This window comes from Lepidochelys olivacea (genome assembly GCF_965140295.1).
Source record: "Lepidochelys olivacea isolate rLepOli2 genome assembly, chromosome: 6".
Classification (NCBI taxonomy): Eukaryota; Metazoa; Chordata; order Testudines; family Cheloniidae; genus Lepidochelys; species Lepidochelys olivacea.
Window position 1 is genome coordinate 27275068 of NC_140416.1, and position 24869 is coordinate 27299936.

A 24869-nucleotide genomic window follows, 5' to 3' on the forward strand; every position below is an offset into this window, starting at 1 on the left:
TCACATGGATCTTTAGCTGGTTGGCCTGCTCCCCACCTCTTGTTTATTCTATGGGCCTGGCAAGACTCATTTCCTCCAAATCCAGTTGGAGCTTTCTTCCCAGGAGAAAGTAGTTGTTTTGCTTCCCAATGTCTCTTCACTGTATTGTGCTCTCACTGTACTTGTCCATTATAGTACCCTGGATCTGAGATGCTCACATGGGAAAGAAACCTGTGTGATTCAAGTACAGTAAGTTGAGATTATTATTTGTGCCAAAGTAAAATAGTTTATATTTAGCATATTTTTTGGCTTCATTCGCAAAAGGATCGTGAACTTTTTACTTGGAGAACCATACAGTTTACCCATAAACAGACTGCTAAGCACCATTAGTGCAAAGAATAAATGTACCGTAGTATCATGTTAATTAAACACTCTGCAGAGTAAACTTTGAAAGTTAAATGAGAATTTTTAAAAGTATTTTCTCAGGTTGAACCATTTCTCAATGGCTACAAGTGTAGCTCGCCTTGTATACTTGTTCCATAACAGAGGTTTACCTTTGCCATGATTTCTCAATGACAGTAAATGACCCACATGCTGTACCATTCCTACAGCATGCTATATATGGATGGAAATCTTCTTAAATAAATGACCAACAAACCATTAAAGTGCTGTCCTTATAATACAGAATCTTGTTGCTTATTTTTTTTTCAGAATGTACAACTGAGGGGAAATTATGTTAATCAAAATGTGAATTTGGTAGTACATGAAGTAGTCATTACACTGGGAAGGTTTAGATGGAAGGGAAAGAGAGATTTGATATCGCAGAGTACATCATTAATTACTCTTGTCGGAAAAAAGAAATAGTTGCTCTCAATTGCTCTTCTGCTTCACAATTCTTGTAACGTCCTCTACTGCTTGGAACATAGCAAGGCTGCATGCTGGGAATTTCTAGTAAAATATATGTTCAAGCTGCCACGTGGAAAAAGCACTTTGGTACTTAACCCAATTTCTTTGTGAATATTGTTCAATAACTGCTGTCTTCACAATGTATCTTTCCTCCTCATTTAGGTACGCCAGAAAGCCTGGCAGAAAAAGAGCGACAGCTCTCTACCATGATCACCCAGCTGATCAGTTTACGGGAGCAGCTCCTGGCTGCCCATGATGAACAGAAAAAGCTGGCAGCCTCACAAATTGAAAAACAACGGCAGCAAATGGACCTTGCTCGCCAACAGCAAGAACAGGTGAGGCTCCAAGAAAGAAATCTGTGAAAATGTTTCTTGTAGAACATTAAAAACTCATAATAAACATTGTTCTGCTTGGTATTTCCTTTCATCAATTTTATTAAAAGAAATTGTATTCCTTTGTAACCAATAGAAATAATGAATTGCTTTTTTATTTTCATAAAGGGAAAAATATCATAGGAGACTGAGAAAAAGTAGTGTTTGGCATTTCAAAGCATTTCTTTCCTACAATTAATCTCAGTGGATACATTGTTTGATTTCTTGCTACTCATGTGATGAAGGGTAGGAAGTTACCAGTGAAATCATAATTTTTTAATTCTCTCTCTCTCTCTCTCTGTCTGACAACTAAACAATCAAAGAAAAAAGTACATAATTGAGAGACCAGAATATCTATGGAGAAAAGAAGGCAAATAATATTTTTAAGAAACACAGTTGTTCTAAAGAGCTGTCCTTGTCTTGTTGTATAAAAATCTAACAATGATCCCATATACTAATCCCCTAGGCATTAGATCAGACAGATCCAAATTAATGTGCAGTTTTTAGGAATCTGACATTATTACTAGAATTATCTTTTCAGTTAAATGTATTTTATAGGTTATATAGCGCAATATATGCTCTGTTGATTTTAATGAGTTGTGACGTCTGGTATTTTATGTGCTTGAATATTTGCCCACATGTAGGAATATGGACTCATCCCTTAATGGAAAATAACATAAAGGAACACTGTAAAAAATCAGAAGTTAGAATGTCATTTAGCCATCCAGAGATGACACAGTAATTAACTATTGACACTTGTGAATAAGCTAGCACAAATTAATCTTGACACATTTGCAGACGAGTGATATCTTACAGTGAACACTTTGTAATTATATTTCAAAATGAAAATTAAATGACACTTAAAACTAGGTTGTCATGCTCAATGAAGCGAGCATGTAGCTCAACCGATTGGCAAATAACATTCAGAATTTGAGCCACATGGTGCTTATGTATCATACTTCACTGTGTCGAGCCTATACATCTAGCCTATGTTAGGATAATTGCACTGTGGTGTTTTCTATGCATTTTCTATTACAGCAGTAAACCATTTAGGAGGAACCATCAATATTAGATGCATAGTGGTGTTTTGTTGGTTTCCATCAGGAAATGAATATTCAAATGCTAAAAGAAAAAGAGTACTTGTGGCACCTTAGAGACTAACTAATTTAGTCTCTAAGGTGCCACAAGCACTCCTTTTCTTTTTGCGGATACAGACTAACACGGCTGCTATTCTGAAACCATTCGAAGCTACGGTATTGTACTTAGAGATGCAGCCATCTGTACACCAGCAATCTGAACTCTATCAAATTAGCCCCTCTACATGAAGAAGCTAAACAAAGCCCTCAACACTGCCCTGACTAACTTAGGATGCAGAGGACCGGCCAGATCACCAGCAGTTCAGAATGGTTCAAAACATAGGATCTAGTAGCTGTGGAATCTATGTAACAGTCAGAAAGCAATCCCTGTGTATGATTTTCATTCTGAATCTGATTTGGGTGCTGGGGTGGACATTTGCTTGAGCTAATTTGAGTACCACTGTGAACTGAATCTTGAAAAGTCCACTTGTGAACATGCATCAAGTAAGATGTAATACAACTTTAAGGTGAAGTGGCATCATGCATACATCATTAATTAAAATAACGTTACTTAACCATTCATATGGATGTGTGAACTGTCTAAGTAAAGAGGATCAGCTGCAATTGCCCCTCTAAGCATAGGTGGAACTGGTGATCATAATTAGAACAATAACCAGGCACTCTGAGATCCCGGCAGCTGTTCCTGTATTACAGGATGGCCAGACTTACTGACCCTCTGAGCTGCATACAACAATCTTCAGAAGTTCAAGAGCCAAGGTGTGCCTGCCAGGGCTCGGGGCTTCAGTCCTACAGTGGGGCCAGGACGGGGGGTTGTCTCAGGGCTTCAGCCCCCTGAAGTTGTGGGGGGGGGGAAATTGGGGCTTCAGCCCTGCTCCTGCTGAAGCCCCTAGTCCCGGCAGGGCTGAAGCCCCAAGACCTCCCTCCCTGTTGGCACAGGTGCTGGAACTAGGGGTGCTGGGGGAGCTGCCACACCCCCTGGCTTGAAGTGGTTTTCGTTATACACAGGGGTTACAGTTTTGTTCAATGGCTCTCAGCACCTCCACTATAAAAATTGTTCCAGCATCCGTGCCTGCTGGGCAGAAGCTCTTAACCCCATCATCCCGCCACAGGGCAGAAACCCCAAGCTCCCCCAAACAGCCTGATCGGCAGAGAATGGGGGGAAAGCAGAGGGGGCTTAGAGAGCCACACTTTAACTGTAAAAGAGTCGCATGTAGCTCATGAGCCATGGTTTGGCCATCCCAGCTATGTTATCTGGTCACACACTGTCCCCCTCTCCAGCAGGCCTTGCTAGCTGATGCAGGACCCTGTTTGAGTTAGTTGCTTAAGTAGCAGGAGCAGGCCTGAGTCTTCATTCCTCACTCACTAAACTCCCATTGACTTCACAGGAAGTTTAGCCTTAGGAGATCATGACCATAAAGACAGTTTGAGCCCATTTGTAGGCAACTGTTTGGCAGTCCCTGAAAGTGGTTTGATTCTGCTCCTGTGCTAACTATCCTGTCTCTCAGCTGCAGGAACTGGTTGACATCAACTTCCTATTTGAGGGTGTAATTGGGACTTATGTGGTGCATAAATCTTATACTCATCCCCTGCACAGGGATGATTTTTTCGTGTAGCAATGAAATAAATGCATATTTTTTCAGATCCTGCAATTTTAAAAGAAAAAGAAACCTAAAACTGATCATTTTGTGCTATACTATTGCCTTCTCCTAACATGTGCATAAAGATACTGCATTTTTGTTTGCATATTATGCAACTGATCTGTATACTTTGAGCTAAAGTTAGTTGAAAATGCAGTCATGTTTCAAAATCACCCTTGCAGCATTTACTGTATTTTCTTTATCAAAATATTATCTCTACTGCCTATTTTCTTAGCTTTCCCAACATTGAAACATACACACATGTAAAATCATGTACTATATTGGGGAAGAAGGGAAGAGCGCAAGAGAGAGAGAGAAAGCAGTGTTCTTCCCACACACTGGGAGCTAGGTACTCCTGAGTTCAGACATTAACTCTGGTACTGACTCTTGCAGAGGTAACTCAGAAGAAGCCTGATATCCCCCTTCCCAAGGAATATTTATAGGAGGGGAAATGATACTTGAGAAATGAGTCACAGTGTGAGGCTCAGACCCTCAGGACTGGGAGGAGGGTGTCCTAGCAGAAAGGGAAGTCAGCACGGTTGCTGAGGCTGGGTTTCCTGGGCAACTCAGATTCAATCCCTGATCAGATCTTCTGAGCAGTTATCCCTTCAAGGCAGCAGTCCCAGTAGCTCACCCAGCTCCTCTTGGCTTCTCCGCAGCAGCTGTATGGGAAGTTAATGGTGGTCGACATTATCTGCTGCACAGATTTCTGCTCAAAAATATGTCTTAGCTGAGAGGCTCAGGGCATCTCCTTCTGCTCTAAGAGCTTTTGGGAGAGCTTCCTCTCATTCTGCACAAGCCTCTCTGCACTCTGGCCCATTGCTATATGAACTTGCTTCTCTCAACCCATGTAAAGGAAAAGGAGCCTTAGACCCCTAACCTCTCACCTTCACTTGCCCAGCTGATAAAAGGAGAATAATAATAATCACATATTTCACAGATTTCTTCTGAGAATTAATTATTTAGCCCCAGATTCTGCCACTTTTACACATTGAATAGCACCTTTCTCACTGAGCAGTTCCACTTAAGGCAGTGGGACCTACTAGGGAGTAAGATACCACTCAAAGTGAATAAGACTGACACAAGCTTGCCCTTATATGTTGTATTTTGAAGCACTCTATATAGCCCCAGTTCAACAAAGCAATAAAGTATGTCCTTAACCTTAAGCACCATAGATAGGGATGGAATCACACACCTGAATAAGTTTAAGGATATGCTTATATGCTTTGCTGAGTTGGGGCCTAAGTGTTTAGTATTAGTACATAAGTTTTACTGGATAGTTAAGTTCTGATGTTATATTTAAGTTTGAAATGTTTCTATTATTTATACAGGTACCTCAAAAAATATCGTTCACTAATCTTCCTCCTGGTGTTTTCGTAACTCTTAAATGATGCTCAATAAAAAAAAAAAACTGTTTGAAATGATCATGAAGAATAACTCAGAGGTTGTTTTCACTCAATAAGATGAAAGTTTGGACATTACTGTTTTAATGAAAAATTTATTTCTAATAGATTGCAAGACAACAACAGCAACTTTTGCAACAGCAGCACAAAATCAATCTACTGCAGCAGCAAATTCAGGTCAGTGTGTTTTATTGCTCTCTTCTGATTATGCTTAAATTCCATTTACAGAGAGGGAAGGATTTAAGATAAAACAACCACATGCTTTACGCATAAACCCCTACAAAGAGGGTCTCTGTGTCTTTGAAAATAATTGTCAACAATATTTTGATGGAAACTGCTTTTGGTTAATAAGCAGGTTTTTTGAAAGTTGTGAATTATTTCTTAAATCTTGCCATTTAACTCTAGAATCTGCAATCATTTTGATTTACACACCATGAAGGAGAAGCAGAGATTCAGTTATTGTTTATAGATTACTTTATTGTACAAAAAGAGAATTGGCTTTATAAGGAGAAGATTATTATGGAAAACAGTCCATAGAAAACGCTTGAAACTTCATTAACCAAAGCAAACAGCTATAGAGCAGGAAGATGGCCTTTGAAATGCCAGCATACCCCAAACCTGTTGTGACACACAACTAGGTTCCCAGGCTCTGATATCCTGCCTAATATCCAAATGCGTGCTGGTGCACCACGACCCACAGTACCTTTTGGTGCACCCCATAGGCAACCTTGTAGCTGTGCCTAACCCGTAGTCTCTTGCTTGATCACGTACACGTAGACTCTCAAGTGTCTATACAGTCAAACTTTATTTGCAGGGGTTCTTGATGTATGGATTTCCTCACTGTGTCATCCTCCCCACTTCACCATTCTCCCTTGGCCTATTCTTCTATTTAAATTTGCCATCCTGGCTGTTGACAAGCTATTGGGTGGCTGGTCACCTGCTGTGTTGTTGGTTATGTTGTGCAGCCAGATGCACCAGTGAGAGCCACCCGCCTCTGTCCCTACTATCCAGCAGTCTCTGTAGGCAGAAATTGCACTTATTCCCTTCCTCATCCTTACCCCAATATGTTTGTATATCCCTTTACAAATATCACAATGTTATTTTGTTTAGACATTAATTGGGTTAATTAACATTTGTAAAGTACACTGACACCCTGGGATGAAAGGCACAATAGAAGTGCAGAACATTGTCCTCATTGTTTTCTTGGCTGAATGTAGTTTTGAAAAGAATACTGTGTATCACTATCTTAGTTGTGCATTGGGGAAAGAGAACATAAAAATACTTGAGGCAAATAAATATTACATATTCCTCTCTACCCCTGACTTGCAGAACAGGTAACGTTAGTTTTAGAAAACCATTAATTAGTTTATTACATAAAAAAATCTTGAATTGGCATAAGAGCTGCAAATAAAGGATAACTTAAATGGTTTAAAAATATAAAAGAGACCAGGAAAAATAGGTCCTGGTATTTTTTAAGGTGAATGGGGTTTAACATTTCACAATGAAACGGGACAAAGCTAGTCTCCTTAACAAATTCATCTTATTTCACCATGAGCTGGACCATCAGTGTGGGACCATTCAAGGAATTTCTTGAGTGCATACAAACACTCCTAATTAGAATTATATGTATCAGTAGAACTTGTTGGCACAGAAGGAGTCAAATTATGACTGTGGGAGTCTTTAAGGCACTGGAATGGGGGAATCATCTTTGGCAAACCTTCATAGGGTATAGGACTACCCTGGTCACTCCCCTCCATCCCATGTTCCTCTCAGTCACCTTTGGCTATCCTCAGAATACTTATTCATGAAAGAGTTATGCAAGAGTTTTTTACTTCTGTTGAAAAGTGGGATACACAGACATGGGAAAATGTGGTGTCATGGCAAAAGTCAGTTTTTCTATCTATCTGGCAGAACATGGTTGGCTTCAATGGGAAGAATCTTACTTCATATTCCCAGTCCAAAAAAACTTAACGCTTCTCTGAGGTTTTTGGAAACCCTCTGGGTCCTACTATCTGACTCTCTTGCATTCCCAAGTGATTCCAACCGAACAGTATTGTGGGTAGATCACCAATCAATAGAACTCCATAGGAATCCTCACTAACCTGCCAGGGACTTCCAAAAGGTCAAAGTAGGGCAAGAACCAAATGTATTTTAGTTTTGGGAGGATTTTCATACCCTAGTCTATAGTGCTTATGCCCGCATATAATTTGTCTGCTAATGCAATGGGTTATGGGTACAATTCTTGGCATATTTTCAGAAACAGTTTTCTTTTTGCACTCGTCAGTTTTCGATGAACTTACTAAGAAAAAACAAACAAATAATCCCCCCACACACACAAAGAAGAGGGTGAAACTAAATTTGTAAATTTCATGTAATGTGTAGGCCCTTTTGTGTTAGAAAAGTTGGAAGTTCCCATATGTACTGGTTTCTTTATGGAGAAAGTGGTAACTGTGCTTGCAAGAATATGTCAATATAAAACGAATAATACTTGGGTGCTGGGTGCCACCTTCATTATGGGAATTGAAAATCCACAGATTTCCCTGAGATTCATTGTGAAATCTTAACTTGCTTGCAGCATGGCCAATAACAAACTGACTGCAGTTCTCACACAGTGAGAATAGCTCTGGAATAGCTTTATTTTTGTGCCCAATCTCATTTCTTCTTGCATTGGGATTAATTCTGGTTCTGATTGCATCATTTTTAAAAGGCAAGTTCTAAGGCTGTCCTGTGGTAATAAAATAATAAGGATCGCTACCTTGCCAGTCTTTGTTGTAACCTACATACATGATGCCATGATAGCAGGAATCCATCAGCAGAAATTTTATGGCCTCTGTTGTTCTATCAGTGGTGCAATGTCTTCCATTGGATTTAGGAAAGGTTTGCTCTTCCAGTGATCTGAGTTGACAACACATTGCGAGTGACTTGCAACTTCCTTCTCTCCTCCACCTCCATTTTTTCTCCTTTGTAGGATCCTTGGTAACTGTCTGAATCCTTGTGCATCTCTCCACATGAAGATGCATGACAGGACTTTTGGGGGAGCAAATGGCTATTCTTTGTCCCTCAATCACTACTAAATCTTTTCCCACTTGACCTTCCCCATATTGATTGACTAATTAGATATGGAGGCTGGGCCAACATAGGATGCTCTTACTCCATGTTTGTACAGTGGTTTGGGTTCTATTGCATGTGAAATATTTGTAGAGTGATTTTTGCTCATATGCATAAGATGGAATCTAATCAATGTGTCTGAGGCAGGGAAATAATTTTTCCTCCATATCTTGGTGGCCAGGCTCTGGTGGGCTTCTTGCCTTCCTCTGGAACATCCTGTAAGACTCCTCCTGTCAGTGATTACGGTTGTTGGGGATGTGACATATCAAACATGCATGTGGTCTCTCAGAAGGGCTGCTAGGAATGCTAGTTGTTAGGTTTATGGAGGAAATCTCCTATTTTAACTGATGTTTAGCCTACATAATACACAGTTGCCATCAGCCAAGTGGTTCTTCCTTATTTATTTGTTTTTGCTTAATTTGTTGCAGGTTTGTTACTCAGGCATTCCTTGTGATAGAAGTCTTAGTCTTCTCCTTTATAGCTTATTGTAGGTTTGGGAATGGGGGAGAACCTCCTTGCTATTTAGTTGATTGAGACTGTTAAGACTAGGTGTCTACATTTCTTGTACCTGAAAATCTGTTGGCAATGGGTGAGATGTTGCTGGGCCAAGGATAGGCTGAAGGATGTGATGCTTCATATTGCTGTGTCTGGTGTGAAATAATAATGGTCCCCTTTTATAAGAGATTATGAAATGTGAAACTTGTAGGTGTCAATTTAATCTGGGCACCGGCCTGTTCATGGCCCAGCTACTTGGAAATCAGTTCACTATGTTCTCTACTGCAGTATTCCGGGGCAAGTGATTGCGGATGCAATGTTTTCATTACATGAGATGCATCATGTACTTGTCTAATCTTCTGAGGTTAGTGGCATAGTCTCCAAACAATAATTTTGACAATTTAAGGAATACAATTTATGTAATCCTTTGAACGATTAGAAATAATCAAAGAGGCTCACTCTACTTCAGTCAACAATAAGTAAAAGTGAAAAGGATCCATTAAAACAATCACTTATTTGCCCCCTAAATTGCCATTACTTCAAACATTTTATTTCATTTATCCTTTTCAAGGAGCATTTTCACACTCCATATCCGGTTATCATATATTGTGCAGCTTTGCCAACAGCATGTCAACAAGAAACATATCAGATAGGTATAGCAGGCAAAACCAGTATAGTCATCTTAGGAGTAATGAGCTCTTATATTTATTTATTTGTTCACAGTCAGTTCAGGTTTCTGGGAGTGCATTTTGGGGAGGCAGTTTTGTCTAGTAGTTAAAACATGAGATGTTCCCCTTCTTTGTCCACTTCTATAAAGTGCTTTCAGATCCTGTGATGAAAGGCTCCAAATAAGTGCAATGTTTGATTACTCCCGAGCCCTATTACTCCTACCCTCTGAAGGTTGCTTCCCTCTCTGTGTGGACAATAAACACCCTTCTCCAGAAGTTCAGAATTAGAAGAACTAGTGTTCCCAATTACGATCCGTAATCCTGCCGCCCAAGGCAGGCAAGTTTCCCATTGATTTCCATGGAGTTGTAGATGAGGAAAGACTTCAGGACAAGTATAGTCTGCAGAGTCAGGTTCTGAGCTGTTTTATATCCCTTGAGTCAAATTCATTTCTGATCTAAAATGTACAAAATCTTAAAGCAGTAGGAAAAAATTAGGCCACTCCAGGATAGGGTAGGGTGCTATTAATATATGCTATGCTGGGTAAACTCACCTTAGGAGATCTGGGAAAAATCCATTTAAGGAAAGACTTCTTTAATGCATCATAAACTGAAGGGAGCATTCACAGGATGGAAATGCTGAAGTCTGACTCTGTATAAAGGGCCCAACTGTGCAAGGTGCTGGGTGCCCTCAACTCCGAGTGAATTCAGAAACTTGTTGGAGACAGTCAACTCCTTGCAGGATTGGGTCTTCTGAGTGTCCGTGTTTTGCTGGAGGAGGAGGAGGAGGGTGTATCTACACTGAGACTTTGAGCCCCATTCCTCAAGTGTTCTGCATGAAGAAAATCCATTTAAGTCCATGGGAGATATGGATGTGGAGGACTTAAAGAACCAGACCCTTTGCTGAGTCACTTCAGACTTGTGCAGGTATTGTTGGAATGAATGCTAAATTTGGCCACAAGTTTTGAAAGAGCTCAGCTTCCACATCTGGGGCCAGCACAATGGATGCTGAACTTTTTCTGAGAATCTGGCAGTAGGTCACAATGGGAACTGAGCCCTTTTGAAAATCTGGTCATAAGTGCTCCCATCCTTTTCCCTTCTCAATACCCTTACAATATAGTGCTTTGAATCAGGTGTAGTTTCCTTTGCATAGAAAAATTGGGTTCTTCTGCCCTCATAAGTAGTCTGTTTTAATTGAACCATAGAAATTATTTCTAATAGTAATTGTGTTCTAGTTTTTAATGTGTACGTTCATGCTGCGTATCTTCATATCAACAAGCTTGCATTGTCTATTTCTGTTAAAATGAGTGAATATGATTACTATGATAGTAAACAAATAAAAGAATGGTAACATAAAAATGACAACTGTTTAAGCTGTTCTTGAATATGAATCATTTGAATCATACTTAAAACTTAAGAGGCTGATCTAACAAATCTCTCTCCTTATCCATGATTAACTACTAACAATTCAGGTACCTGGTGAGCTGAATAAGGACTATCTCTTTATGTGAAGTGCATGTCTAAAGATCAGGAATAATTACATTGCACATTAGCCTTCATGGCCTGCATGACCTGGTTAATTAATTTTTTGCTAGGATAATAATAGTAGAAATATATTTAAAGATATGCTTCATCATTAAGTATCTAATTGACCTCCAATTTTAAGAGCTGGACCTTTCATTTATTGCCTTTCAGAGATAGGTTAAACCTCCTAGCAGTAAGCTTGCTGAAAAGGCAAAAGCTGGAATCTAGCTATCGTCAGTCCCCAGTTGCTCTGTCTTAGGTTGTCTCTCTTTGTTTGTAAACTGTATTGAGCATTGACAAGCAAAAAGCAGTTACCATGCTACTGTTCTGGAACAAGGGAATATTCATTTTTTTTTTAAAATCATCGATCATGAAACTGATCCCCTTCCTGCAAGTTCTGAACAGGACCAAATAAAGCCATTGAAAGCAATTTGATACTTCTGTTGGCGTGGTGTATGGATCAGATACTCCCTTGAAAGAAAATGAGGGTTATAAACAAAGCTTAGAAGTCTAGGAATAGCCCCCAGCTTCAGCAAACCCTTAAAATATTTTGTAATTGTATCTTCAATCATGAATTAGCCAGGAAAAACAGACCCTCTTTTCCCTTTTATTTCACTGCTGAATGCTGTTTTTAATTGCCCACAGCCATGCTGTTGTGATCTTCTTTGGAAGTTTCAAACCAGGATAAAAATGCAAATCTAATTATTTCTTTTATCTAATCTAATTAACTTTTAAAAGTAATGATAGATGCACTATAGCCTGCATCAAACATTTTAATAACCAAGTTTCTGGATTAAAGAATAGGTAAAACTACTGTAATTTATAAACAGTGAAAATTTAAATTATTGTGGTGGTTCAATAACCTGTAGCAATAGCTTATTAATTTGTAGTAGAGATTATACATTTCCTTTAAAATCCAGCTTGCTTATGAATTGAATCCAAACCATAATTAGCTTCTGTCTATTCAGTTCAATACCAATGCATTGCTGCAAAACTAAGACTAACCTCCTTCTTCCAATGCAGTTGCCCACATGGGCTATTTGTAAACCTAAGATGTAAATGCCAGCATGTTACTGTAATTTGTACCCTTGTTATTTAATCAGAGACTGAGATTTCCAGAACTCTGCTGTGTGTGTAGCCTCACTGCTTCTGTGTAGCTCATCAGTCTCGTTAGCAAAGATGGAAACTAGTCCAATGTGAGAAGCAGAGCCAAAGAAAAAAGAGAAAAACAGAAATATGTTGAACATTTATGAAGCAAAGTAAAACATTTCATTTTTCATTTATAATTGAATATTGGCCTTTCCCCTATAAACAAGAGCCAGGTCTTGAAGTCCTTGCTCAGCATTTACTCTGGCAAATCCTGCATTGTGGGCAAAAAGTTACTCTTGGTATCTGCCCAAGTAACTTTGAGTAGGCAGTGGGGATATCAGTGTTGGGAAGAGGGAAGGAATCTTCCCCCCTTCCCACCAGGCTGTGGAGTGGAAGCTGAGCCACAGCTACTGCTCCATCTTAAGGGCTGGAGTAACTTCCAAAGCCCTAGCTGGCCAAGTGATCCACACGGTAATGGATACTCCAGCTAAGTCTTCATCCTTCCCTCCCGTCCCTTACCCCAAATACCCTGGCATGACAGCATGAAGGAAGCCCAAGCAGGGCTGGAATCCATGCCGGAGAATCACACCTCCTGTGCAGTCTCCTAAAATTCTGTCCTTGCCCTTCAATCCCCTGCGCAGAAGAAACTCACTGGGTGCTCTGTATGTGGGGTATCCTGTTCACTTAGGGTATGTCTACACTGCCATTAAAAATCCACAGCTGGCCTGTGACAGCTGACTCATGGGGCTCGGGCTGCTGTTTCATCGCAGTGTAGACTCCCAGGCTTAAACTGGAGCTGGACTCTGGGACCCTTCCACCTTGCAGGGTCCTAGAGCATGGGCGCCAGCCTGAGCCTGGAAGTCTACACTGCAATGAAACAGCCCTGCAAGCCTGGGCCTGCCACGGAGTTGGGTGTCTTAACTGCAGTATAGACATACCCGTAGAGGTGTGGGCAAGATTTTCCCTGACTTAGAATAAAGAGTTTCTGGTTTTAGCCACAAGTTAATCAATAAACTCAGCATGAATACACTTTTATTTTGTACACTGTCCCCTGAAAAGTTAAGATATCTTCCTAATACTTTTCTAATTTTTCTGTGATTTTTTGATTAAATAGATTTGTGTCTCCTTCCTAGATCTAAACAAATTGTATTTAATGCAAAAAATAAGTCTTGTGTATCTCTTTCATATCTCTTCTCTAATTACAGAGCAGAAAATGGTAGAATAGCATATGTTAGCAACGTGAGCAGCAGTCTATGAAATGAGCTACAAGTTAATAAAATGATCTTGTGGTGATGTTGGCCAAATGCTAGCACACATGTTTCGGAAAGTGATATTTCAACAGACTTGAAGAATAGGACTTTGGCACACGGGTGCTGAACGTGACATGTGGAAATTAGCTAAATCTACAGTCAATGTCATTGTTCCTCAGGCTCAAGTTGGTGCAGAAAGTGATAGTAGCTGCCTTTTCTCCCACTCCCTCCCCTCACGCTCCCTTTTTAAAGTTAACAGTGGTGTTTGGGGAGGGGCATGGCACACTCTTCAGTCCAAGCACTCTTGTTTCTTTCATTCTTATGCGTGCTGCATTGCAGACTTGCCAGTGGTCAATACTTCTTTTTCTTCTTTCAGTCTACCCTGTAGGCCTGTTCCTGTGAAATCCTGGCCCCATCAAAACTGGTGGCTAAACTCCCATTGACTTCAGTGGAGCCAACTTCTGTGCTTTACTTAAGTGAGGACTGCAGGCTTGAGCTCTATTTGTTTAGGCTCAGATTATGAGCAGCCCTAAAAGATATCATAGAATCATAGAATATGCAGAGGAGCAAGCAAATATTACCTACCCCACTCATGCTGCTGCTCAGGGGCCACTTCCAGCAGCCCTCACAGTGCTCCTTGCAGTCCACTTACTTCACCCATGCTTGTGCAACTTGCAGCCCCAGTAGTCACTATGCCTCTCTACATGCCTCTAGTGCTCCTCCTGGGGCACTGCAGCTCCAAATCACCAGGCTGTGGTGGTAAAGCTACAGTCTAACCCCTAATTAATGTCAAAATCAGCCTGCATAATTGGAAGTGTTTGCTTAACCACAGAAAGTCAACTTCCACCCTCAGTTGCACCTGCACAAACAAACTAAAGTGTGTAAGTGGGAGCAAAATTTGGGCAATTGCTTTCCTTCCAAAGGGCCCAATCCTGCAAAGCCTTGTTTACATGAAGTAACCCTTACTCGCACAACCAATATCTGACTACTTGTATATCTAAATATAACTCCCGCTTTGCAAAATTGGACCCATAATAGAGAAGAATGTACAATTAATTAATTACATTAGGTTTGCATTAAAACATATCCCATAACTATGACATAGAAACTGCATAAGATGTTGGCCTTTATTTTGCAAATAGTTCTACTTGCTGTGGAGTTTTCTGTGACTGTCTATAACATGTTGGCCAACAGGGAAAACCAACTTGGGTTTGGATTATATTTTTTTTCTACAGTGCATACTGCCCAGGATTCAGTGAATAAAGAAAACAGTTAATAAAAGTACAGAAACAACTTGATTTATGGTGATATCCATGTATACAAGCAACACTGGAATGTGATGATATCAGAGGTCAAAGTTTCTGTCTTCAGAAGCAGGTATTTGGAAGAAAAATGATGAAGTACAGCACCACATAAAAAGGCCAAAAGCATATAGAAAATAAATTGTAAAGTATTTTTTGAAATCTGACAATAAAATGTTGAATTCACCAGATGGCATAAACTTTGACCTAAGAGATCAAAGTAGTTTTTAGTTGTTATAATTAATGATGTGTTAAAATTCTGTTATAAATCTGTTTGCCTGTGTTTGCAGAAGTTGTGAAAATTAGTTGAAGAATACAAGTGCATTATTAAATCAATTTGGGGAGAAAAGTTTATTAAGACGGTACTTAGTTTCACAACAATACAGAAAAAATAAGTGTATTCTTGTCTGGATTCACATGGGGATTATGCACCCATATGGAGAACAAGATAGAATTGGAAAGAAAAAAAAAGAGAAACAATTTGACATTCTGTAAATGTTTGGACTATTTTAACCAAAAAAAGTAAAAGTGAAATGGATGGCCATTTGTCTTGGTCTTAAGCACCCAACCCCGTTACTAGCAAAAACTGGTCCCTGTTAAAGGTGATCTTTATGAAAAAGTTGAACAACGTTGCACTGGAAATCACCTGGGAATATTTTAAAGTAGTTGCGCAAGTAAGAGGGAACTGGCCTTTCAGTGCAGGTTCACCGTATGGCCTTCTGTGCTTTACAGCTTTTTAAAGAAATTAAATTATATGATGTAGTTGGGTCTTTGACCATGTTGTATGCAAGAGATTTGCTGGTTTAAAAGAACTAGTATTTTATATAAATCTTGTATATACCATCTTCTGTAAGTCAGGCATTTGCACAGCTTGTGTAAATTATGTCTATATTGAGAATTTAAGAAGTTGTACGGTATGCATTCCACACTTGAGGGATGGGAAATAAAAATTGATATACTGCGAGACGTATGATATAACACAGTGAAATATCTTCTAAATTCCAAAGGGATGCACTGACATCACCACGCTTACTTCACATACAGTAACTCCCACACATTTTATTAATGTTAGATTGGGAAGTTTGTAATCATTCAATAAAGGAAAACAAATGATGCAAACAGTGTACAATGGTTCATTATGAAATGCTGAATTCATCTTATTCACCCACCCAAAACGACAGTGTGTTAAGAAAACATTAAAGTTGTAACACCAAATAATAAAAGCAAAGAAATTCACAGTTGAGAGTGAAGTGTGAAATCCATCCTGAGACACATCACAGCCCCACAGTATTTGTTAAATGTACTTTTTAGTTAAAGAACTTTTTAAAAAAAAGATCTGTAATAATCTGTTGGTCATTTTTACTGTGTGGACCAAAGTTTAGCCAGGTGGATGAACATGCTTTTGCTTTCAAATATAGACCAGGTGGACAAACATTAAGTGTGTGGACTAAAACACAGCTGCTCTATGTGTGTGCTCAGGACACATGGTAAGTAATAATAAAACTGATGGGGTGATGGATAGCTACTGGCCTGGCCCTTGGACTGGGACTCCCTAGGCAAAGCAAAACAATAAACATTTTCTAGAGGGAGAGGACTTGTAGCCCATCCTTGCTCCCCCCAAGGAGTGCTGAGAGTCATCTTAGATGGAAGGACTTACTGGAAAGTTGTGGTGGGCACTGTCTTTACCCTCTGCTGAGATTTGATGTTTATTTGAGAGATCTATCTAGCCCTCATTTGTGATCCTCCATTATTGTAGTATGTGAGTACCTCACAGATTTTAGTGTATTTATCCTTACAACACCCCTGTGAGGTAAGGCAATGCTATTATCCCAATTTTAGAGATGAGGCACAGAGACACTAAGTGACTTGCACAAGGTCACACAGGGAATCTGTGGCAGAACTGAACCTGGGTCTCCCAATTCTCAGCTTAGTGCCCTAACTGCTGGATCTTTCTTCACCATCATAATCTTTCACTCTCATAGCCCTTTGTTTCATCTGCTGTAATGGAGTTCTCAGTCATGGGGGATTCAATATCACGAACAGAAGCCCTTTAAACTTTCTCCCCAGTTTACTTAGTCTCAGTCTGCTGGGTAAAGACTTCCTAGAATCATAGAATATCAGGGTTGGAAGGGACCTCAGGAGGTCATCTAGTCCAACCCCCTGCTCAAAGCAGGACCAATCCCCAATTTTTGCCCCGTATCCCTAAATGGCACCCTCAAGGATTGAACTCACAACCCTGGGTTTAGCAGGCCAAAGCTCAAACCACTGAGCTATCCCTCCCCCTCGTCTTTTCACCCCCTTCCATAACTGGTATTATTATCATTCCAGTGAATGTAATTATACCACGTGATGATCAAGTTGATTGGAAAAGGGGCAAGCATGAAATGCATTATGAGGAGTTCTGCTGCTCCTAGAAACCAAGTATTTCCCTTCCTCATAGGTAGCAACCTCCATGGCTGTGGAACTTCCTGGAGAGACTAGCCTTATAGGCAGATTGTTTCTTAGACTATGTCTAAACTACGAACTTGGGGTGAGTCCCCTGCTTGTATACATTCTCGTGGTAGCTCACTGAGTGCTTGTGTGAGTATAATTAGCAGTGTAGCCACGGTACCCTGGGTAGGAGCAGTGAAGGCATATGCCCACTGGTTTCAGGCAGGTTTACGCTAAGCATGGCTCAGCCGTGCCTCTCCTGCCATGACCAATACTGCCGTGGCTACACTGCTATACTTGTGCTGGCTCAACAAGAGCTAGCATGAGTATGTATACGTGAGCAGGGGATCACACCCCTCGCTTGTCGCATAGACATAGCCTTGATCGCACTCTACATAAGTAACATTCCTGGGGGAAGATGGGAGGAGATACTTTTAAAAAATGCCTAAATGTCATGGCTGTACCTCACATACTGTGTAGGGCACACAAGTGGCTTAAAAAGCTACATTACTTGCCTGAAATGTCGGTCTAATAAAGTGTTTTTTAATTTAATCAAAGTGTCTGTTTCTTTGCATGCCACATTTCAGGCCAGAGTATATTTTTACAGCCAAGTTATAAACCCCTGAAAAAAGGGGCTTATGATGGAAAGGTTGACACAACATTAATTCTAGTGTTGCGAACGCAATGCTATAATTTTGGAAAAAGACCTTTATAGCTCTGCTAAGATATTAATTGCAGGAAATTACAGCATATCCTATTAAAGTATTATGTCAGTGGCATACATAGCATATGACACCTTTACATATTCTCCCTTGTTTTCATGGCAATGTGTTGCCTTTGTATCTTAATGGAAGAGGTGGGTGAAATGGATGGGAGTTTCTTTAGTCCTCTGTAGTATTGATCAAGCTTCATGGAAACAAAGCCTATAAGTAGACTTCCTTATTTTCCCATTTTAAAAACAGGTCCTCCTTCACACAGGTAATTCAGATGTGGACATCTAGGGCTTGATCCAAAGACTATTGAAGTCAGTGGGAGTCTTTCCATTCATTTCAATGGGCTTTGGATCAGGCTTTGACTTTGACCCCAAACCTTACCCACACAAAGGTCCGATTGGCTTCAATTAGAGTGTTTCAGAACTAAGAGTTGCAGATTTAGGCCCTTTTCATTAATAAGAACCTGGTTCTGATTCCTTTACATTTATATAACTCCACTGATTTCCGTGGAGTTACTCCTGATATACGCTAGTGTGCGACAGAATCCATCTCTAAATGTAATTTCATGCAACTTTAATGTATTCACTGCATGTATGTACGGTAGGTGTGAGCTTGCAAAAATTACTGTAGGTTGCCAATTTGTTGAATCATATGGATACATTCATCTGGTTCTATATCTTTTATTTTGAGTAAATGGCCTATTTACAAAATTCCTACTACTTTTTAGGACTGTAGAGGCATTGCATCATACTCAGTTTAAACAACGCTATGTTCTGATAAGGCAGTTCATTGTAATATCATGTTTTTAATATACACTATTTCATGGCATTTTGATACATTTTAAGCCCAGTAGGGCATCACTTGTTTTATTAGTGATAGACATTTGAAAGGGGAAGGAGGACTATTCTTAGAAAAGTGTTCTTCAATTGTCAGCTCTTCAGGGCACAAAGGACTCAGACTTCCTATCTGTTTATACTCCGCTTAACACAGTGGAACCCTGATCCTGGGAGGGTCACTATATCAGTATTTGTATTGATAAATATGAAATAATAATAATAGCACATCCTGGAACAAGTGGAGTTTTGAATCCCTATGTCATAGCCCAGATTTTCCCTCCAAAGACAGAGGAGCACGCACAATTGCTCATGTTTACACAAAGCTTTCATGCCTTTTGTACCGTTGATTAATATCTAACAAGATGGGAGAAAAGGCCTTTGCAGAAAAACCACTGATATGCAAGCTCATTGGACTGTCGATGGTTCCCATTAATTGCAGGCTTTAACATATAATTATTGCATAGATCTGGTTTTACTTATCAAATCCAGACCTGCTTTTTCTCTGCCTGCTGAGCAGGGGAAACTCCATGCTGTACCAGCTTCTTTTTACTTGGGGCTCCCAGTATCATCAGGATTAAAGCTGTCAGAACAGTCATCCCTCTTTGTTTTGTGGTTTTAAATACAAAGGTTAATATTGGTTGCTTGATAAATATACTGCTTTGGGTTTGTTTGTAAGCTACAAATGCATGTGGACAAAACAAAAAATCCTTTTTTTAATACATAACATTTTAATTTTGATACTTATTACCAAATTCCCTCACATTTCTGGGGAGGAAAATGTGAGGACTGCACTTTAATTTACTTCTCTAATCTGGCCAGTAATCTGTCACTAAATAGGCTCCATTGGCTTGCTCCTGCCCTCAGATTCAGGATAAACGCCCACTGAAGTCAATGAGAGTTTTGCCTCATTTGAAGTTGTGCAGGCAGAAGGTGCCATTTCCTTAGCTGGTGTAAATCCGTGTTGCTCCACTGAAGTCAGTCCAGTCCAAGGCGTGCTGGATCCGACCCCTAGTTTGCAGTGTTTTAAAACAAACAAAGGTTTGGAAACAGAAGCATTCTGTTGTGCTTTTGTTATTCATTGTAAAATCTTCCCTTTGTATCAAATATACATTTGAGGAAGATAAAGTAACTGTCTATTTTGGACTTCTTTCAGGTAGGAAGTACATTGTGCTTGTATATTCTTGCTTTGCTTGGTGCTTGCTTCAACTACTAGTTTAATGTCATCATTACCTTTCAGTGGACAGACTCTTTCTGTTCTTTTTAGTTGACAATGATTAGTATAGAGAAATCTTACTGAGGACACTTTCCAGTCATCAACAACATAAATGGGCAAGGAACAAAAATAAAACAACCTCTGCTAAATTAATAATTAATTAATCATTGTCTTTTTGTGTTTTAATCAGGAAAACACACGTTTCTTAAACAGGGCAGCAAATCTGTCATCTAAAATGGAACAAAGGATCATTTTATTTCCCTTTGTTGTTTTCCCATCATTTTGATGTACATATATTTTGGATATAACTTTCAGAGGACCAGAATTTACTAATAATTTATACAATAAACATTGATGATTATCAACCATTCAAAAGTAATAAACATTTCCTGTGTGAAATAGATGTGGCAACAAGTGTCTTAATTTCTGACAGTAAATGGTTCAGTTTACTACACAGACATTACATTACCGTTTAATGGTAAAAGTCTCACCACAGTCAGAAAACATAGGTCACCTCTTATAAAACCAACAGAGTTGCACACGAAAGAGAAAATACTTTGAAGACAGACCCAGGCTCATGTGTATATTAACCAGAGCAGATGAAATGATTTATTGGGTTTTATACACAATCTGTAAAGGGTAAGCATTGCTAACAGAATGAGTGGCAGCCTCAGGGAGCTGAGTAGCCCCCAGGGAACAGCCTTTGTTCCTCTGGACTTGACAGGCATGTGTCTCTGTTAAATGAGGGCTTAATTTCTCTCATATGTGCACAATTTCCAAGCTCAACAAAGGCAGCCAGGACTGGAGCTATTTAAAAGAGCTAGCTCAGGAGGAAGCATTCCTGAAGAAAGGGGATGCTAAAGGGCTAATTACTCACCATAGCTTAGCAACTGTTTTTCTTTTCCTAAGCAAGGTTTATTAACATGGAACTGCCACTTTTATTTTATATAAACATGCATTAAAATGACAGAGTATTATTTTTCTTTGAGAAATAGCCATTTTAAGGGTCCTGCTGACCTATAATAAAATAAAAAGTATGTTCCATATCAGGTCTGCAGTGAACATAGCCAAGTTCTTCAGCTGCGGGAAAGGCTAATCGGGTTTGGATCTTTTCTCCCCAAGGGTGGAGGGAAATAAATTTATTTTTAAAAAATAACTAGAAGTCATCATCAGTGCTGTTGTTGACTCATGTAAATACGTTAATTAAAATTGCTCAGATACATGATTCAGCATATGTAAAGCTTATTAATATTTAGCCAGTTACATGTGTAGTGTGGTATTCATTTTATATGTCTCTTCCTACGTTTTTAAATACGTATTCAGACACAATAGATCTTACTGGCTGCTTTCAACTGATCCATTGGATCCAGTCCATATGAACTAGATTTTTTTATAATTGTAGTGCTCTGTTCATGGCCCTGTCAGTGGCAGTGGCTGGGATCTAGGGAGGGCATGGTGGTGTTTGCCTCAGGGATTTCACTAGAGTGGACATTTTTCAAGCGTAGAAAACCAGACATATCCTCTTGCCAGCACTGCCCACCTTTGGAGCTGCCTTCAGAGGAAAATAAGCCAACCCAATACACACATGTTCTAATATGTGGTGATTACCAGTAAGCAGTTAACATCTGCCAATAGATATTGCACTGTTTCAGACTTATTTCCTTTTCTGTAACAAACAGGGAACTCTTTTAAGAATTAGGGCAGGTTCAGTTAATTCTTTCTTATCGTGACATTTTGATTCTCCTACAATTATATCCAAAATGTTGGTAAAAAATGTTACTTCCCATTCCCCGTGCTATGCTGAGTGGGGTTCTGGGGATAGGCAGGGGAAGTTCGGGATACAGCTTTTGATTTGTGGCTATGAAAATCTACTGACCGTTCCCCACACAGAGGAGATGCATGACAGACAGAGACAAGTTACTGCAGACCTAAGACAAGTGTAGCACTCCGAAATGGTCTGAGAAAGAAAATTTGTGTTTAAATCAAGAAGATTTGGGGCGGGGAGGGGGCAAATGTTACAGAGTGAAAAAATGGACTTCCAAATGGATGCCTCCTGCAGCATTAACTTTTGTACTGGTACAGTTAACATAGCAAACTGCTGTTCTAGAAGTAAAGATTTTGGGACCATTCCAGCAAAGACTATGATCAGGAACAGTCAGCATGGATTCACCAAGGGCAAGTCATGCCTGACTAATCTAATTGCCTTCTTTGACAAGATAACTGGTTCTGTGGATGAAGGGAAAGCAATGGACGTGTTTCAGAGTAACAGCCGTGTTAGTCTGTATTCACAAAAAGAAAGGAGTACTTGTGGCACCTTAGAGACTAACCAATTTATTAGAGTATAAGCTTTCGTGAGCTACAGCTCACTTCATCGGATGCAACGTGGTGTTCCTTGATTTTAGCAAAGCTTTTGACACTGTCTCCCACAGTATTCTTGTCAGCAAGTTAAAGAAGTATGGCCTGGATGAATGGACTATAAGGTGGGTAGAAAATTGGCTAGATTGTTGGGCTCAATGGGTAGTGATCAATGGCTCCATGTCTAGCTGGCAGCCAGTATCAAGCGGAGTGCCCCAAGGGTCGGTCCTGGGGCCGGTTTTGTTCAATATCTTCATTAATGATCTGGAGGATGGTGTGGATTGCACCCTCAGCAAGTTTGCAGACGACAGTAAACTGGGAGGAGTGGTAGATACGCTGGAGGGTAGGGATAGGATACAGAGGGACCTAAACAAATTAGAGGATTGGGCCAAAAGAAATCTGATGAGGTTCAACAAGGACAAGTGCAGAGTCCTGCACTTAGGACGGAAGAATCCAATGCACCGCTACAGACTAGGGACCGAATGGCTAGGCAGCAGTTCTGCAGAAAAGGACCTAGGGGTTACAGTGCACGAGAAGCTGGATATGAGTCAACAGTATGCCGTTGATGCCAAGAAGGCCAATGGCATTTTGGCCTGTATAAGGAGGGGCATTGCCAGCAGATCGAGGGACGTGATCATTCCCCTCTATTCAACATTGGTGAGGCCTCATCTGGAGTAGTGTGTCCAGTTTTGGGCTCCACACTACAAGAAGGATGTGGAAAAATTGGAGAGAGTCCAGTGGAGGGCAACAAAAATGATGAGGGGACTGGAACACATGACTTACAAGGAGAGGCTGAGGGAACTGGGATTGTTTAGTCTACAGAAGAGAAGAATGAGGGGAGATTTGATAGCTCCTTTCAACTACCTGAAAGGTGGTTCCAAAGAGGATGGATCTAGACTGTTCTTAGTGGTAGCGGAGGACAGGACAAGGAGTAATGGTTTCAAGTTGCAGTGGGGGAGATTTAGGTTGGATATTAGGAAAAACTTTTTCACCAGGAGGGTGGTGAAACACTGGAATGCGTTACCTAGGGAGGTGGTGGAATCTCCTTCCTTAGAAGTTTTTAAGGTCAGGCTTGACAAAGCCCTGGCTGGGATGATTTAATTGGGGATTGGTCCTGCTTTGAGCAGGGGGTTGGACTAGATGACCTCCTGAGGTCCCTTCCAACCCTGATATTCTATGATTCTGTGATTCTATGCCAGTGGAATTACTCACAGTACGTAAAGTTAAGCATGTATGTATGTCTTTGCAGGCCTAGGTCCTTCATAAGTTCTTTATGTTTTTCCAAACACAGTGTTGACTCACTGATGCGGTTTTGATTTTCAAACAGTATCATTTTTAGCCATCAGATATATCTGTCGTCTTCATCTCTTCAAGGTATGTATTTACTATAGGAGGCATGACTTACCTTTATCAGATTCAGATAATAACTATGGAAGGATTTTTTTCTAGTATCTTTGGCAGGTTATTGCCTGCTGGTGCCCTTATTTTGCATTTTCTGTATAAATCTACAAGTTTTTAGAACCACCCATATCTCAAGTTAAATGTTGTTTAACCGCTGAGTTGGTTTTGAAATCACAAGTAGACTCCATAGTTCCTCTTCCATACCATATTTTTTTAAAAGGCAAATCTAAATACAATAAATCTCTGAGGGTTTTTTTTAATTCTATTTTCTGTTTCATATATAATCTGGGCAACATACCAAAGTTTTCTGACCTGCCTACATGAATAAGAGATCAGATCATCAGCTTTTCACCTCTGAAGCACTTAGTGTAACTAGCACAATGGCCAAAGTACAAACCACAGGTTGCAACATAGGGCTGCTGAGAATTAAACTAGAATTGTCAATCTTTGCATGTCTGCAATTATTGCACTATGTAAAACAATAGTGCTGCTTCCATGAGAAGTGTTCTAGGTGTACTGGGAATTAAGTTTAAGGAGAGAGACACTACTAAACCAACAGAAACAACGTATTTTTTTTGCCAGTAAGAAGTGGGTAAAGCAGAGAATCAAGTGAGTAGAGCACATGATTGGGATGCAGGACTCCTGGGTTCTACTTTTTATCCAAGTAATTTAAGGCATTCTGTGCCTTAGTTTCCCCATGTCTAAAACGGGAATAATAACACTTGCCTATTTCATTAGGAGGGAGGAATGTGAAGTGATGTTTAGCTTTGCCGAATTAACAATTGTAAAGAGCTTCAAGGAAGTAAAGATGAATAATTTTCATTATCAAGAAAAAAATTGTGGAAGGGAAAATTGAAAAGTGAAGTTATAAAAAGAGAGAAATGAAAAGAGAATGTATAAACTTGTGTTTATTTTTTCACTAGAGAAATTCTCACTGTATGTTTTCATTATGTTAAGTCCATGGCCCTGACCCTGATCTCATGTGCATCTGTATAGATCAGGAGTAACTCCACCAAACAGTAACAGGTACATCTTTCTTTGTCCTGATGATGGATTCACAGTTGTTGAGTCTCAGATTCACCCCTTAATTCCTTTA

At 39.8% G+C, this 24869-nt stretch overlaps 1 protein-coding gene across 1 annotated transcript in view; it reads left to right on the forward strand.

Moving 5' to 3' along the window:
- The window catches only part of SOX6 (SRY-box transcription factor 6), a 294444-nt gene that overhangs the window by 127089 nt on the left and 142486 nt on the right, over positions 1-24869 (forward strand). The window contains exons 6-7 of the mRNA XM_084631143.1: positions 1048-1220; positions 5502-5570. Of these exons, the coding sequence (XP_084487269.1) occupies positions 1048-1220; positions 5502-5570 (242 nt within the window). The remainder of the gene's footprint in view (positions 1-1047; positions 1221-5501; positions 5571-24869) is intronic.